Below are 18,076 nucleotides of genomic sequence, written 5' to 3' on the forward strand. Positions count from 1 at the left end.
TTTACCATGCCTCTAGCCTCTAATCATTGGCTCACCAATGCGGTTGGGATCCCAGATGGTGGGTCGTTTTCATATTTGGTAATAGCGGCAACACTATGAGCTTCCCATCAATGCATATCATCACTGTAAAACTGGCTTTACACCCCATCGGGCAGTGCAGAGTTTGATCCTGCTGCTCAGAGTTTCTGATGCACTTCACCACATGCTCCCTGTTTGACTTGTCACTTTAAAGGCCCCCTGTCTTACCACAGGAAGATAGGGGAGTGCAGTGTAGTGGCATCAGTTTAGTGCAACAATACAATCTGCTATATGGAGTGTTTAAGTTTGATATCGAAAGTTTTCAAGGTAAATATTTTTCTCTTCTAAATTATTTCTTTTAAAGAAAAAAAAATAGTTTCCCCTTTGGCGATTTTGCAAGATGAGTACCTGATCTGGCTAAATTTGTTATGGCTTGAACCGGGAAGCCCGAGGACCGTCCTGGAGCCTCATTATAATAGTTGGGATGCGTTGCTGGTGTCAGTGGTGCCTCCAGAGACCGCTCATCCCTGTGGCCTGATCCAATTTGGGCCTCTTGCCCCGCTGGCAGCAGTCCTGGGGGGAGGGGAGGAGAACTGGAGAGGAGCGGAACACCCGGGTCTAAATTCTGGTATTGCATCTGCAAATTAATTTCTCTGTGTGTCTAATATTAAACAACAGAATTGGATACAGGTACGCAACTTCATTCATTCCATATTTGGAATAAGGAAATAGTGGTTACAGATCAGGAAAGTCCCAGATTTTATCTCTGATCTGTGTTTAATTAACTATTCTCAATTGGAACAGCAGTGAGGACACATACATTACACCAGTGAATACACTTCATTGGCTGTAAAGCGCTTTGGGGTGTCCTGAGGTGATGAAAGGTGCTATATGAATGCAAGTCTGTCTTTCTTATAATTGGCATCAGTATTTTCAGACTAAAGAGAAGATTGGCTAGCATTTTTGCTCCCGATTGCTATCAAATGACTCTTACTGGGAAAGCATGTTGGGCAAAGACTGGATTGGGGCTGGAAATGCAAGGAGCCAGATAGCCAAACCCAGAGGATGGGATTGAAGTCAGCTTGGGTTAGTTAGTAGCACTCTTGCCTTTGTATCAGAATATTGTGGGTTTAGGTCCCACTCCAGGATTTGAGCATCTAACCTTGGTTGACACTTCAGTGCCGTACTAAAAGAGCGCTAGGTTGTTGGAGATGTCCGCATTTGGATGAGTTGCTAAACTGAGGAGTGGCTGCCTGCTCAGGTGGACGTTCAAGATCGCATGGCACTTTTCAGAGGGATCTCTGCTGGTGTCCTGGTCAATGTTCTTCCTTCAAATATTACCACTAAGACCAAATTAACCGACCATTTATTTAATTGCTTGTGTGCAAAATGGCTGCTGCTTTCACCAAATAGCAGCAGTAACTGCATTTCGGAGTAATTCATTGTATGAGATGTATTTTGGAATATGCTGAAAGAGATGATGAGGCATTATACAAATGCTAAATCTATTTCCCTCTGAAAAGTGACAGGTGTCTGGGGAAGGACAGGATAAAGGTTCCTTTCTGCATTTAACACGTTATCACTTAATACTTCTGTTGACGCCTCTTAAAATAGGGTCCAAGGAATTTCATTGAAACACATTAAGCATTCATGCTATAATGCCGCAGTGTGCAATTTCATCCCGCATGTTACCAGAATGTCCCTAAACTGCTTGGGAGTCTATTTATATGGTTAAGAAGTAGTCATTGAATTCTTTAGCAATAACTTCAGTGCTGGTTGAATTGCTTTAATGATTACCTATAAGCTTCTTTAATTGCATCCAATAAATATCGTTTTTCTTTTTATTTATGGTAAATGTATTCAGGAACCTCGTACTACATTTTAGTTCTCCCAGTGGAACATTTAGCAGGATCATTCAAGACATAAGGATGTGGATTTGCTGCTGAGGAACTGTTCACTAAATTTACATTCTGTGGGGTTTCAGAAAGTGCAGATGTGAACCAACTGGTTACTTTTGATTTCACTTCAATTTTTATTATGAGAACTTTTTCCTTTGCTTCAACTTCGATCCTGTTCCAGAGCCTTGAGCACAAAATTTTAGGCTGACACTCCAGTGCAGTGCTGAGGGAGTGCTGCACTGTCGGAGGGGCCGTCTTTCAGATGAGGCGTTAAACCGAGGCCCCGTCTCTTGTCTCAGGTGGATGTAAAAGATCCCATGGCACTATTTCGAAGAAGAGCAGGGGAGTTATCCCCGGTGTCCTGGCCAATATTTATCGCCCAACCAGCATAACAAAAACAGATTGTCTGGTCATGATCACATTGCTGTTTGTGGGAACTTGCTGTGTCAAATTGGCTGCTGCATTTCCTACATTACAGCAGTGACTACACTTCAAAAGTACTTCATTGGTTGTAAAGCACTTTGGGACATCCTGAGGTCATAAAAGGTGCTATATAAATGCAAGTCTTTCTTGTTTTCGTTTCGCAGTATTCATGCATTTTAGGGTGTTTGACAGCATTAAAGAGGCAATCCTTTACAGTACATCAGATAACCATTGAGGAAAATTTCAATAGCTGCATATTAAAACTCCTAGGAAGTGAATTTTAGAAAGATTGTGTCGTCCATGCAACTCTGCTTTCAGATTATGCTGCTTCTGTTGGTGTTGCTTCTGTTGATGCAACTGTCATGTGAAGTGTTTAAACTTCATATAAATCCACATGCCTCTGTATTCAGAGGCTTTAGGGGGTTGGGGGATAGTACTTGTAGATCACTATACAGATACAGGATCCAAGGTCAATAATGATGATGAAGGCATGTGCATATGGGGATTTTTGCCATGACAATGAAGTTGAATGCTAAAACAATTAGTCCATCCTGTAATTTATCGTAAGAAGAGTATTAGCATGGGATGGTCAGGGAGGACCAAGCACAAGAGTTTTCTTATGAAGCAAGCTAATAGAATTAAATAATTATAATGGCATTTGTGTGGAACAACCCTGTGTTCCTTTAAATTGTCTAGGCTTACATTGCCTACACTTATTGTGATTTTTGCATACATTTATTCTGCACTGTACTTGCATATGTTTTCTTTATAATTAAGAACATTTTAGTAACACATTTAAACAGCACATGTTGCGCATTGGCTAATAGCTTCTAATAACTAGCAGATAAATTCTACTTCAAGTTGGCTGATGTGTACTGTAGGTGGCACTGATGCATTTTTTTATGCACAGGCTTTGTTGCTAAGAGTCTTAAGATATTTTAGCCAGTAGGTGTCGATATAGTCTGAAGTAAAATGTGGTTGTCTTGGGACACCAGCAGTTCTAGTGAGTCCTTACATGGGTTTTTTATTGTTTCCCCCTTGTGTGTTCTCCCCTTCCCTCACCCCTCGTGTTCTGGCCAATATTTATCCCTCAATCAACATCCCAAAAAAACAGATTATTTGGTCATTACCACATTGCTCTTTGTGGGAACTTGCGGAGTGCAAATTGGCTGCCACGTTTCCTACATTACAACAGTGACTGCACTTCTTTAAAAAAAAAAAAAAAAAAAGTGCTTAATTGGGATGTCCCGAGATTGTGAAAGGCACTGTATAAATGCAAGTCCTTCTTTCTTTGAAAGTGGTCAATTTTTGATGGGTTGAGTTCCACAAGTGGCTCTTTATTCGGTTTCCAAGTGGTCATTTACATGTACACTTCCAGCAGTGATCAGTGGTGAGGATCCTGTTTCAACCCCATCTAGGGATACTAAGGCCGGTTATGTACTGCTACCCCAGATATGTGGCTTAGTGCCACAGCATGTAGTGAATTTTACCTAGTCTGCTACTTGGGTGCCTTGCCTGCTATAGTTCATTTACAAATTCTTCATGGTATTAATTAAAAGCAATTGTAACACTACACCGATGCAGTGTCAAATATAGAAATCTACCGTGGAAAAACTCACAAGGTCAAAATAATTCCAATGTTAATGAAATCTAACACATTGGGTGTGAACCCTCCATCCAAAGGATCTTAATTTTGAGCAGTTTAAAAAAAAATGTATTTATATCTTTTACTGTATATATAAAATTCACAAAAGCGTCACTAAAAGCCAGTGACTCCGGGTTAGTATATCACTGATTTTGAATTGTACTGCACATGCAGTTGTAGTTTTTTTTTAATGCATGATGAAACATCTTTTGGTAACCTGTTTTCTGCCTCATTTCCTCACATGTTTGTTGAGTGCTGGTTGGAAAACAGGCAGTTTAAATAAAAAAGTGTCTTAAAATATAAAGGCAGCTGTTTCACCTCATCAACCGAATCTACACTGAGCGCATCATAGGTTTGGGGGAAGTAATGAGAAAATCCTTTCATGTGGCCATATGCTCTGCCATATTTTTCTGTCCGCCGACTCCTCCCTTCCACTTTTGAATGCAGCAACTTATTCTGGCTAAAGTTGCATATTTTTGTACAGATTTGTTGTGATGGTGCCCAAGATGATTTTAAATTCAGCTCCGTGTGCTGTCTTTTGGGTGGAATTAAGAGTATAGTGCATGATATTATTTAACACTAGCTATGAGGGGCTTCTTTTTTTGCGCTCCCTGTTAAGTTTCTAGGCTGAACCTCAAAGGCTGTGGCTGCCGTTCTGGATCAAAATGGTATGCAGCCGGAAATTGTGACAGATTGTGTTCATGAGGAGGGTGTAGGAGAGGGAAATAATGCAAGTTTAGGGAAGTGGAACTGGACCACTTACCAAGGCTTTGAAGCAAATTTACATCGTAAAATTCTAATGGGGGGAAAAAATTAAAAATGATACCCATTTTACAGTGTGTTCCTTTAACCGTGGCACTCGAATGAACGAGTAATCTGCTACTCTAAATGTGTTAGTTTATTGTCTTTTCCTAACAGACCAATGGATGGAATGTACTGTGACTGAACAAAGCTTTTTCTCTCAGCCCAGCTACAGGAAACTTTTTTTTTTTATCCGGCACCAACGGGACCGGCGTGGTGCCGGTTTATCAAAAAGTCAGGATTACAGAGAGGTATAGTAAAAGGTACGAGAGCTCCGTACACAGCAACAAATCCAGGCTTCCCTGTTGCTTAGCAACAGGTGCAGGAACTCCGATCACAAGATCCAAGCGTCCCTGTTGCTTAGCAACAAGTGCAGGAACCCGGCCACAGATCCAGGAACAGGCCACTAATATGAAGTAAAACTTACTTGAACCTACTCCTGAATTTTGCCGGTTAAGAGATTTCCGGTTATTTAGGTGCCGGATAAAAAAGAGTTTCCTGTAGTTCCACGTGAGATGAGCATATTCAGTTTTTATAAGGCACAGCTTCTGAAAGAAAGGTTAACATTTCAGCTGGGACCCTTCATCAGAAGCAGCCTGATGAAGGGTCCTGCCTGGAAAAAAAACACCCATCTTTCTGTTGTCAGCTGCTGACTGATTTCCAGCATTCACGGTTTTTCTTTTTATCTCTAATGACGAATGGAATTGAACTGATTAGAATGGTAGCTGAGACTGGGAATTGAACAAGGCAGTCTAAGGCTGGGAGTCAGACATTTTGCCGAGGGGTGCTGCTGGGACATCTAAACCACTGTATAATTTAAAATTACGGTCTTGCTGTCTGAATCTGAAATTGTGTGCCCTTCCAGAACTCATTCTACTTCAAAAGAGGGCATGAAGATTTCGATAGTAAACTCCAAATGTCCAAGTCATTGCAGAACAGCAGTCGGTGAAGTTGACTGTGCTGAGCTGTGTTGTCAAATCAATAACATACAAGTCTGAAGCAATTGTGCTGAAGCTGTACAATACTTTGGTCAGGCCACATCTTGTGCTGCATTCAATCTGGTCACTGAAAGCCAAGGAGAACATCGAAGGACTGGAGGTGATGTAGAACGGAGCCACTAGGTTGGTCCCTACAATCAGAGTTAGGGGAATGTAGGTTTAAAAAAAAAAAAAAACTCTTCAGCTGAATAGAGCAGACTTTAATAGAGGTGTATAATATAGAAAGCAGAATAGAAAAGGTACACCTGGAACACTGTTTTAAGTTAAACTCTGATGTGCAAGACCAGGATATACAAGTTGATAAAAGACAGGTTTGAGTCAAATGTCAGGCAGCACCACTTCACCACCTAGAATGGTCTTCTCATTGCCCGTGAGGAGAGATTGAGCAGACTAGGCCTATATTCCCTCGAGTTTAGAAGAATGAGAGGTGACCTCATTGAAACATATAAAATTCATAAGGGGTTTGACAGGGTTAATGCTGTGAAAATGTTTCCCCTGGCTGGGGAATCTAGAACACGGGGTCACAGTCTCTGAATAAGGGGTCGGCCATTTAGGACTGAGATGAGGTGAGATTTCTTCACTCAAAGGGTTGTGAATCTTTGGAATTCTCTACCCCAGAGAGCTGCGGGTGCTCAGTCATATATTCAAGACGGAGCCCGATAATTTTTTGGGAATTAAGGGATAGGGGGATAGTGCGGGAAGGTGGAGTTGAGGTAGAAGATCAGCCACGATCTTTAATCGGCCCACTCCAGCTCCTATTTCTTACGTGCTTATGAGTACGTTAGTGGGGGCAAAGATTCTGGAATCATTCAATCTGCGGTTAGATACTGTGATTGGGAAGAGGAAACTGTAGATTACGTTGGAACATTGAACTTAATGGGCCGAATGAGCACATTCATCTGGGTTTATCTTTACGAGCCACTGTTGTGAGGTGCGTATAATTGAGGACAGCAGGAAACAGTAACAAACTGAACAAAACAAAAGTCACAGCACTGAGGATACTGTTAATTTGATAAATTTTCAGCCTCAGCTGTTGTTTGCCTCAGTATTGAAGCATTGTATATCGGCCTTGATGGTATTGTAGCAAAGAATTTTCAAAAATGCCTTTTAGAAAAACTCTTTGTTCTAACTTGTACCATTTGGCCAGTTGAACATTTCATGGACTGCGAGGGAGTGATTTTTGTGGTGTAACTGGAGAGCATGCTGTGGCGTCTGGTTAATTTCAATTGATCTTTTTGGTGCAAGAAAGAAATAGGAAGTAGATGTTTCTTTACACTAAACTTCTACCATGCGCTTTTGTTCCACATAATGGTTGGAGTCATGTTTCACAGGAAAGAGTATGCAGGAAACGTGTGCTCCAAAGAGCAGGTTTTCACACATGTGCTCTGTATAAATGATTGAAGTTGGATGAGTTTTAAAAAAAAACCCCAATATTTAGAATAACGATTAGGCAGTGCAGTGCTCCACGTTACTGGAACGTCAGTACAGAAAACTCTCGTTTAAACGGCACCTAAATATCCGGAATTCTCTATTAACTGGCAAAATTCTCACTCCGAAAACAACACCTCAATAACCGGAAATGTTGTCGAGTCCGAGTCTCCCGCGGTGGCCGAATTAGTCAGTGGGGGTAGTTCTCCAAACTGCCACTACTCGGCTTCTTGGCACTGTCGGAAGTCGGAACGCCTCAATACCCCTGTAACAGGAGTCTGACTCTCCCGCGCTGCCGGTAGTCTCTCCTGATCCGCCATTTTACAGGGGTACTGTGTGTCTCCCACGCTGCTGGTAATTAAAGAGTTATGGATTACCCTCAACTGGCAGTATTGTACTTAATCAAGCATCTTCCACCATCCATTTAACACAGCATTCTGTAGGTGAGTACCCAATTACTGTATACTGCACATTTCTTGATTTAAAAAAAAAAAAATTTCTTTGTTAAAAATAGCCTCGGTAGATAACCCTCTCTGTCATCTGGAATTTTTGATCAACCGGCAACACGTCAGTGCCGGATACCAAAGAGTTTCCTGTATATTGTTGGGTTGCAGTGGTGAACTGCTCAGTGCTGATCTTGTAATCTCAGCCACAAATTGTCTCCCTGCACTCGAGAAAAATCAGATAGGGCGTACTCATGGGGCTGTGCTCATGTACCTACTGGTGGCTGGCTGAGCCTGTATTGGTGGTGTAAGGAGGAGGCTGCCTGAGTGTAGGAGGTGATAGTTTGGGCATCCAATAAGTGAGAATAGAATGATGGTTAGACAGGAGAAATGATGCTTGAACTTTCAGTCGGGCATTGTACCTTTCAAAAAAAAAAAAAAAAAAAGTTGAGGCTCCTACCCTAAAGATAAATCCACATGCTTGAAGTGTGCCTCTAATTGCCATGACATGATGATGTAACTCACTGCATTATTCTGTCGGCAAAAAAGTTCTTAACTTTCGCACTTTTTTTCATGTACCTTTTTGAACATTTAAACTTCATTTTGTATCACATGGTGTCTAAAACCAAAGCAATGTGTGACTATCTACCACCAGGAGATATTTTCACACCTGTTGCCTAAGCACATAACAGTTTGTGTCGATGCAAAGTTAAAACTGCTTCACATTGACGTAAACTGTGTGTTGTATAAGTAGACTATAAAAGGTATCCAGCTGTTAGATAAAGAAGTGACTGTACAGATGTACTGTCGATCATATCAAACTAACAACAATACAGCGGGGCTGGACGGGATGGCACACAAAGTCGGGAATGAAGAGAGGCTGGGCAATTGTACTGCTTCTTGAAGGTGAGTAACCAAAGGCCCATTAAAATCAACCCCATATGATCAGAAATCAGCAATTTGGAAAGTGCCCAATCACCCCGACTCCAACAAGCTCTGTTACATACATATGCAACTGATCAGAGTGCCGGCAGCCTGCCCACTGCTTAACCAATCCTGCCAGGTTTCCCCTAGCGTGGTGGGCGGGACTTTTGTTTTATTTAGTTAAAGTTCTAATTACATCACAGGTTCTTGATTTGCATCATATTAATTTGAGGGAGCCTCGGCCGCCTGGAAAGTCAACAAAGACCAAGCGGAGCCATAATTGGGCCATAAGTCCACTCGCCCAATTTTAACTCCTCCCACGCACCGTTCCCGCATATCAAGGGAGTGGGGTTAATATCAACCCCACAGTTACAGAATGTGATGGGTGAACTTCGAGTAATTGTATAACACAGATATCATTTAGGTTATTTAAAGCATGGCAGCAGACGAATGTCACCATGGGGCAGTCACCTGTCAGAAGTTAAGTAGATCTCCATTCATTGTTGAGTGGCAAGAGAATTGTGCTGCTGTCATGAAAATATTGATCATAAGTAGTGCTGAATACTGAAGGACGACTTGGGCATAATGGTTCTGACAAATGAATCACTAAGTAGTACAGTATGCACTGTTTGCATTGTACACAAGGTTAGTCCTTTGCTTACTGAGAAATCTTTGCAGTTTTCAAAATGGGAACAGTATATACAGTTATGTAGAATTCATTCATTTATGGGATGTGGGCGTCGCTGGCAAGGCCAGCATTTATTGCCCATCCCTAATTGTCCTTGAGAAGGTGGTGGTGAGCTGCCTTCTTGAACCGCTGCAGTCTGTGTGATGAAAGTGCTCCCATAGTGCTGTTAGGTTCCAGGATTTTGACTCGCTGATGATGAAGGAATGGCGATTATATTTCCAAGTCCGAATGGTCTGTGACTTGGTGGTGTTCCCATGCACCTGCTGCCTTTGTCGTCTAGGTGGTAGAGCTCGTGGGTTTGGGAGAGGCTGTCGAAACTCCCACCTTGCCCAAAAAGCAGCTGCCCACATCCTGTTCTGCACCAAGTTTTACTTGTCCGTCAACCCCATACTCCCTAGTGCATCCAATTGTGTCCTTAATTACATCGCTATGCTCGCTATTTTACAAATGCAAACTCTAAGACCTTTCCCCACTGCTATCAAACCCCAACATCTCCTAAAATATATCCTTTTAGCTCAGCATGAGCAGTGATCCACTTTTAATTTAAAAATTGTACATCAGCTTGTACAGATGGCAGACATTGTACTTTGTTACAAATGCAAAGCAAGCTTAAAGAGAGGGGGGGGGAAAGTAATTAATACTCGGTGCTTTTAAACCTGAAGCGGAGACTGATGAGTACTGTCATATTTTTCACCAGGTTGTTTCATGTTAAGTTCTGACTTATCCTGATCAAACAACAATTATATTCTACATAGCCTGAACATGTGTTTACTTAATAACAATTAGACGTTGTTGCCTTAAGGAATGCACAAACTTCTGAAAATGAGGGACAGGAAAAGACCAGCTGGTCCATTGAGCCAGGTCCTAAACTATCATGAGGTAACTTCTGCACACCTTCAAACATGTGCAAAATACCTTCTTGCATAGTCTAGTATTGGGCATTTGGACTAGGTGACCGGCCCAGCTTAGCTGTGCCTTTACTATCATGGCCTCTATGCCTGGCATATTTGTAATAACACCCTATTCAAGATATAGCAGGATGCGAGTATTAAAGAAAATACTATAGTGTCGTGGCTAGATATTATTGTTATCTATGCAACCCAAGCATTCCTTTCTTTCATTCCTAACATTCCTTGTTAATCTGTCTTTATTTAACAGGATGTTTTAACATTTCTTTGACATTCCTGAAGCTATACCGATTGTGACAAAAAGGTCCAGTAGCTGTGCTAAATTGCAGTATTGTAGAAGCAACTATCCTTCAGTTCTACCACTTGTCCCTCTCCCTGGATCACAAGATGAAAATTGTTACCATTGATAAAAACCTCTGATGAATTCTGTATAGGCAGGGATTTAAACTGATAGCTATAGCTATTTATGACTACCTTAAAGGGTTTCTGTCAGAAAATTATGGTACAAAACTGAAGCAACTCCCAGACCTGATGGGAAATAACCCAGTTGAAATTTATTTGCACATCTGTTAACATCAGTGAGCACATAAAGCATTGAATGAGAAAAATCCACACCTTCCACAGCTACAAATCGCTCCATTATAGATTTACTAGCAGGGGAGCCCCGCGGTGCAAGGGCAATTTTGGGGTGCGCGGTCTCCTTGCCCCTGTCTGTCCCCCCTCTCGGGCCTGGTCGATGTGTGGGCCGGAAGCCTGGGACTGGATTTGGGCTGTCGGCAGTTTCCAGGGCTTTATTGGGCCTGGGGATGTGTGGTCCGGAAGCCTGGGACTGGATTTGGGCTGTCGGCAGTTGGAGAAGCCTAGGCCCGTTTTGCATTGTTTTTTAACCTAAACATTTCTAGCTTTTAATACCTTCAAAGATGAAAGTTAAAGTACTTATAAAACATTTTTGGTAAATCTTTTTGAAAAAAAATAAGATACTAACCTCGATGAGCATATTTTTAGGTTGAGGTAATGGGGTTTTTAGCTCGAGGCAATGGCTGCCAGATCCCTGAGATGAAAACGATTAGTCCCGCCCACACACCGATTGGTCAACCATCAGGTGACTGAACTGTAGGATTGGTCAATCATGACGGCACAGGATTGGTCGACCTTGACATCAGTCAATCAATGCTAATGAGTGGATAATGAGTGAAATTTTGAAGGTTTTTTGTATAATGCGCGAACAATTTTTGTCCGACCGAAAAGTAAATACGCTTATGACCGTTCTGGAATCGTAAGCTTTCTTTGGATGTAACGCACGTGTAGGTACGCTCTAACTTTCGAGTGTATAGCCGGACAGACAAACGGAAGGAACCGCTTTATATATATATAGATAGATAGAAGATTTAATCTATTGGAGGAAAGCTTTGAAAAAAACTATCTGCCTCCTAAAGATAATTGCAAGAAGCTCCAGAATATTTATATACAAACCACTTATAATCAACAAGATTGAAATCTTCCGTTAGTTACAAAGGTACTCTATATGCTCGCATAAAGGTAATCCAGGTACAGGAAGATTTCCCCTCCCACTCACCAGCTACAACTATATTTGTGACTCTCGTACAAGACGAGGATCAGCAGTACAAGTTTTTTATGTATAAGTTTTCAGGGACAGAAGAACAGCAGCAGATTCAAATTTCCTGTGCTGTGGGAACCTGCCCAATCACTAGCCATGGTTCCCCGAAGAGTGGGAATTTTGATTTTAATATGCACGCTGACTCTTCCTCACAATTACAGTATAAAAACAGAAGAGAGGAGTGGGAGACTGGTACGTGGAGAGTCCAGAACAAACTGGAGAGTGGGCCAGGATGAACTCCAGTGTGAGCTACAGTAATTCTCCACTCACAGAAATTTCAACTCTCAAACCTATTTAAAAAAAATGTTTTGCATGAATACATATACAATTTTAAGAGGATATATTTGCATTTTTAAAAAATGTCGTGGTGCAGTCCAGCTTGGCAACTTGCGGAACAAGTATGTTTTCATTTGGCATGATTTCAAACAACTGTCATTTTTGAGTTCTTTGATCACCTTTTTATTACTTCATAGTCCTGTTAGAAAGTATTACTGGTAACTGAAACCATTGACTGGCGAATCGATTAAAGACGCTTTCATTATCCTCAATTTTATGAAACAACTGAAAGCTTGAAACTCAAAGGCAGCTGATGCCGGTTGGAACAATGGTTTCACTTCAGTCAGATGAGAGAGCATGCCAAATTTTTTTTTGTTTGTAAACCACAGCCCATGGGGAGGGTACACTAGCATTTTGAGGGTGCAGTAAATTTGGGAATATAAACAATCCATAATGTTTATAAAATTGGCATGTGATGGGGAAACAGGCTTTGCCTGCTTTGGAGTATTTCTTAAAGCTAGTGCGGTTGCTGGTTAACGTTTGTAATTTGAAGTACGGAATCACTGTGTCGGCGATGTTTTTTTGTAACTTTATACCTACTGTTTTTGCCTCTCCCCAGATTTGACTTTTTATTCAAGTCTTTTGCTGAGACGCACACTCTTGGCTTTCTGGCAATTACTGCTGAAGGTGGCTCCTCCTGTAGCTGTCAAAGTCATAATGGCATGGATCCTTTTAGGTGACATCTGCCAGATAAGTGAAATCCACAGAGCATTCTAGTATAAAGCAACTAACTGATTCCATGTTTGCCTGGGGAAATGCCTTTATCACTTTCCCAGTGGAATGGAGACCCCAACAAGAAAAGGTACAGAACTGTTTCTGCCTGGTAGACTTCTCAAGTGTCCAGGATATTATAGATGGAACCCATATGTGCTTCAGGGCTCCACATAATACATACATCAACATCAGTATGCAGGTAGATTCAGACCACAGATTCATCACCCTGCATGTTAATGCCCAATATCCAGGCAGGTGCAATGTTTTCATTCTGCAACAGTTCACAATGCCTGCATTATTTGACTGGCCTGGTGAATAGATAGATGGCTGTCAGGAGGCATGGGCAATTCTTTGCAGCCATAGCTGATGTCCCCAGCTAGAAACAAGGGCAGAATACAGATTCGGTTAGATCAATGCCACCATCTGAGTTTTTATGGAACACACCATAGGGATACTGAAGCAATGATTTTTGTACATGTGAACAATCACACACACGCACTTCTCATTCCCTGCACTCAAGCCGTCTCACCATCTTTCATCCCCCTCCCGCCATTGATCTTTTTTCATAGTTCTACCCGCACAGAGGATAAATAAAAATCTCATTGAGAGCTGTTTACAGTTCACAAGTGCTCTCGGCTTTGTTAATGTGTTTCCTCTTGGGCAAGCCAGTGTCTATTGTCCATCCACAGTTGCCCAAAGGAGGTGATGGTGGGCTGCCTGCTTGAACCACTGCAGGCCTTATGGCGACTGTGCTCCCACAGTGGTGTTCGGTAGGAAATTCTACAGTAGGGGGTGGGCTTGCTGCAGAAATGTTTGCTTCTGGCAAGTGAACCAGCTGGGTTTGTACAACAATCTGACAGCTTCATGGTCACTTTTGTTGATACCAGCTCATTTATTTCCAGACTTTTTAAACTGAATTTAAATTCTTAAACTGCCATGGTGGGATTATTAGTCCATTAACATAACCATCACACTACAATTTCATCAAATTTTCCTATTCCTTTTTTCCATTTTTTAATGTTTCTCGTTTATAAATGAATGCAAAGCCATTGGATAGGCTGGCAGGAATAATAAAATACATCTCGAAATGCAGCAAAAATAGAAATCGATTTTTTTTCCATGGTGGTATTCAGTTTCAAATTGATAAATGAAGTTGATAGTTTTGCAATATATAACTTTCCTGTTGTAATCTAACTTCTGAGGTCAGCTCTTTATCAGCTCAAGGACTATTGTTTAATAGTAAACGCATGACATTCAGCGATTTAATGTAATTGGAAGGTAATAAACAACTTTAAAATATGCCCCATTGGGTCTGTTAAACTACTTGTTAACCACAGGAAATTCATCGTGCAGCCTGGTGTGGGAAATAGAAACGCCAACACTCGTGCAATAGGGAGCGATCATCTGAAGTCGGGGCAAAGTAGGAATAATTTTACTGTGCTTCTTATTGTTTTACCAGGCCTGTGAGCAATGCCAATATTGGGTAACACCACAACAACAACAGCTGGCAATTAATCTAGAAAAATGTCCCAAAGCGCTTCACACACGCGTAGCCAGACAAACATTGACACAGAGCCAAAGAAGGAGCTATTGGGATGAGTGATATAAAACCTTGGCCTAAGAGGCAGGTTTCAAGGAGGGTCTTGAAGGAGAAGAGAGAGATGGTGAGATAGGTTTAGGGAGAGAATTGAAGTGCTTAGGACCTAGATGGCTGAAGGCACAGCTTCCAGTGGTGGGGAGAATAGAGTGAGGGATGCACAAGAGGCCAGAGTTGGAGGAACCCTGGGTTCTCTGAGGGTTGTAGTTACAGAGATAGGTAGGGGCGCGACCATGAAGGGAGTTGAACAGATAGATGAGAATTTTAAATTTGCCAACCGGGAGCCAATATAGGTCAGTAAGCACAGGGGTGAGTGAACAGGACGGTGTGGCTTAGGATATGGGCAGCAGAGTTTTGGATGAACTGAAGTTAAATATATTTTACTAGGACGAGTTGGTGCAAAGTTGAAATGCAGAGTTACAGAAGTCTTGGAAAAACTGAGGCCAGTTTTCCTAATGAGTTACACTGGGGGGGGAAAAGGCGGATACATGGAGTTAGGTCACAGATCAGCCATGATCTCATTGAATGGAGGAACAGGCTCCAGGAGCTAAATGGCCTACTCCTGTTCCTATGTTCCTGTGGTAGGGAGGAAATTGGGCAGGTTGTTGTTCGCTGGCTCCTTGCCACCTACTGCCATTTCGAGGACTTTCTGCCAGAAGTGACATCGGGTACAAATGTCTTTTTATTTGTTCATGGGTTGTGGGCATCACTGGCAAGGCCAGCATTTATTGCCCATCACTAATTGCCCTTGAAGGTGGTGGTGAACTGCCTTCTTGAACCGCTACAGTCCGTGTAGTGAAGGTACTCCCACAGTGCTGTTAAGTAGGGAGTTTCAGGATTTTGACCCAGTGACAATGAAGGAACGCTGATATATTTCCAAGTCAGGATGGTGTGTGATTGGAGGGGAACTTGGAGGTGGTGGTGTTCTCATGTACCTGCTGCCCTTGTCCTTCTATGTGGTAGAAGTCTGGGCAGGTGTACTATAATGAGACACAAATGATGATATCATACAACGCTGGGCGCCAGGAAAACTGGTTCTTTGTGCCAGTGTTGTAATGGACTGCAGGGGAGGGTTAACATTTAAATAGCTGTTTAACCTACTGCAATTAATTGATTGCGTTAGGCAGAGTGGCAGCTTCAAATTTCAAGATGGAAACAACATTTATAACCATCTTCAGCTGGCACCGCTGGTTATGTTGCAGCAAGATATCACGGCAATCTCCTTCCCCCCCGTGCCCACCCCCTCACCTGAGGCAGGCAATGAAATTACTCCACAATATATTTAAAGTACCCTAAGGTCAGGCAGGTAGAAATTCCACCTCACTGAAGATCCAACAACATTGCAGCAAAGAGAAATTTAGGCCAGTATGTTTGGAGTTGCACAGCATGAGCTAGCACTCTGAAATTGAGGAGGACATTCTTCTTCTTTTCCTTTTCAGCTTCCCTTTTCTGTCCTTTTTATTTGCTGTCTTTTCATCATGCTTTTCTACCTTTTGAATATCTTTATCTTTTTCTTTCCATACTTTGCTCACATTTCCAGTAGGTTCCCCCTCCCCACCTCGTCTGTTCCGAATTTGCCTTTTCTGCTGATTTGTTGACATTTCCTGACACTCTTCCTGCCATATTTTTATTCACATGGAACTTCATGGTAAGCGAGTTGGCTTGTAAATCCACTGGCCGACAGAAGGGCTGAGGGGAGGATAATAGGGGAAAGTTGACTGAGCACAAAGTACATCTAATTGATCTTGAACATTTGCACTTGGAATAGTTCGTGGAGTCCCCAAAATATTTTCAATAATTCTTGATTAAAGCTTTTAAAAAAATTTACAGTAAATTCAGCACTTCTGCACTTCCAGTGGGGAGCAATAATCAAAGGGATTGGAGATGGTGCTAAAACACTTCAGCAGCAGTTCACTGACCTGCACTTTCTTTGAGTATGTCTCCCCAATGAGGGTACAGAATCACTGAATTGCCCGTCGTAAGTATATCTTGGAATCATTGTATATTTGCCACGTTTTCTTGGATAGCATAATATCAAAAATAAAGAAAAAAATGAAAATTGGAAATACAAGCGCAAAATGCTGGAAGTGGATAGCTGGTTTGTTGGTATCTGAAATGAGAACAGACAGGTTAGTGTTTTGGTTAGAGAGCCCTTTTGTTAGAACCATTTTATCTGTTCCACCCAAAGTTTTAGATCTCTATTTACAAGCATTGGAACAGCCTTTCATGGATCTTGGGATATCCAAGGCACTGTCTAACGTAAGGTTTGTTTATTGCTGTATAATGGTATATTCCTGCAGGTTACTCGGAAATGCAGATTACTTACTCTACTGCTCTCCTGCATTCTGTCTGCAGGTCAGCTGTCCAGATGCATACATTGAGCGGTTTAATGCAGCACTCAGCCAGTACATGGGAGCTCTGCAGAGCATTGTGCCTCTATTCATTTACATGGTGAGTAGCTGCTTGTGCAGCAAGATTTATGTGATTAAATGCTATGACAGCGGGCTGGTTTTCCTCTCTCATAAATGCAGGTTCCAGCGTTTTACTTCACTTTCCTTGGCTCTTATTTAAATACTGGATTAAATGAAAGGCTATCGCTCCTCTATAAGTAATCAATTGCAGACTCCAGAACTCTCAAACTTGAACTCTATTTAATGTAATTCTACGTAAATGGCTTTGGGTTTGCTTGTTCTTTTTGCAGCTCAGTGGGAGCTGCTGCTGAAAGCGGGCTTGATTTTTAAACCATTATTGAAGAGGTATTCATCTTTGTGTTTTATTTCTTCAGACTTACTCTCAGGTGATGGTTTTTAATGCCACACAGCATTTCTCCAGCTGGGAGTTGCACAAGAACAGCCTCAGCTACTGACTCCCCCCTCCCCCCCCCCCCCCCCCCCCCGCCTTTCTCACTTGTGAAGAAGCAGCTTAACCATGTTCAATATCAATCTGCAACCTCCAGATCAGAAACTCTCCCGTGAAAACCATTGTCAAGAGCCTGTGCCCTCCAGAGCATTATTGCTTTGGAGCATACACCCTGCTAAAGCCTGCCCTTGAATTGCACTTTCATTACGATAAACGGCATTGCTTGTGTTGTCAGCAGGGGAAAGAGATTTACTCCTTTTACACGTACCTTGGGTAGAGCCTTTGGCATTTTTCATGGAACTGATTGAAGGAAGTTTAACTGCAGCCAGAAATATACTTAATACATTTTCTAAGCCCTCTGACAGTGGAAGATAGATTAAACTACTTCGGATACTTTTAATAAATGTTCTTGTTTTGACCCAAAAGTGGCAGGTATTCCGTGAAGACTATTGAAACCCATTATGTACTCAAGTAAAATACTAAGAAAACATAATGTCCCGGAATTTGCGGTCAGCGGTGAAATGACAGCCCTCGCCGCTGACTTCGAAGAAAGCAGCCCACGTCGCGGCGTCTGTTTCAGCGCTCTCGACCGTTGTTTGAATCTGGTGCCAAATCAAGCGTCTCCTAAGCGTCCAGCAATAGTGATGTCATCAAGCTGGCTAAGCAGCCAATCATTTCGAAGAATTCTCAGACAGCAAACCAGGAAGTAAAATGCACAGATTCTAATGTACTTTTTATAAATTTTACAGAGAGCGAAATAAAGATTGGGACATACACA

General features: G+C 41.9%; 1 protein-coding gene across 3 annotated transcripts in view; it reads left to right on the forward strand.

The window, feature by feature from the left end:
* cacul1 (CDK2 associated cullin domain 1) overlaps positions 1-18,076 on the forward strand; it is a 94,808-nt gene that overhangs the window by 36,307 nt on the left and 40,425 nt on the right. For all 3 annotated transcript variants that reach the window (XR_015079192.1, XM_085994391.1, XM_085994392.1), the window contains exon 4: positions 16,795-16,890. Coding sequence is in view for 2 of the 3 variants with exons in the window: in XM_085994391.1 (XP_085850517.1) it covers positions 16,795-16,890 (96 nt within the window). In the remaining variant the exon portion in view is untranslated. The remainder of the gene's footprint in view (positions 1-16,794; positions 16,891-18,076) is intronic.

Source organism: Somniosus microcephalus, chromosome 8 (assembly GCF_052327205.1).
Source record: "Somniosus microcephalus isolate GS21.2 chromosome 8, FLI_Smic_1.0, whole genome shotgun sequence".
Lineage (NCBI taxonomy): Eukaryota > Metazoa > Chordata > Chondrichthyes > Squaliformes > Somniosidae > Somniosus > Somniosus microcephalus.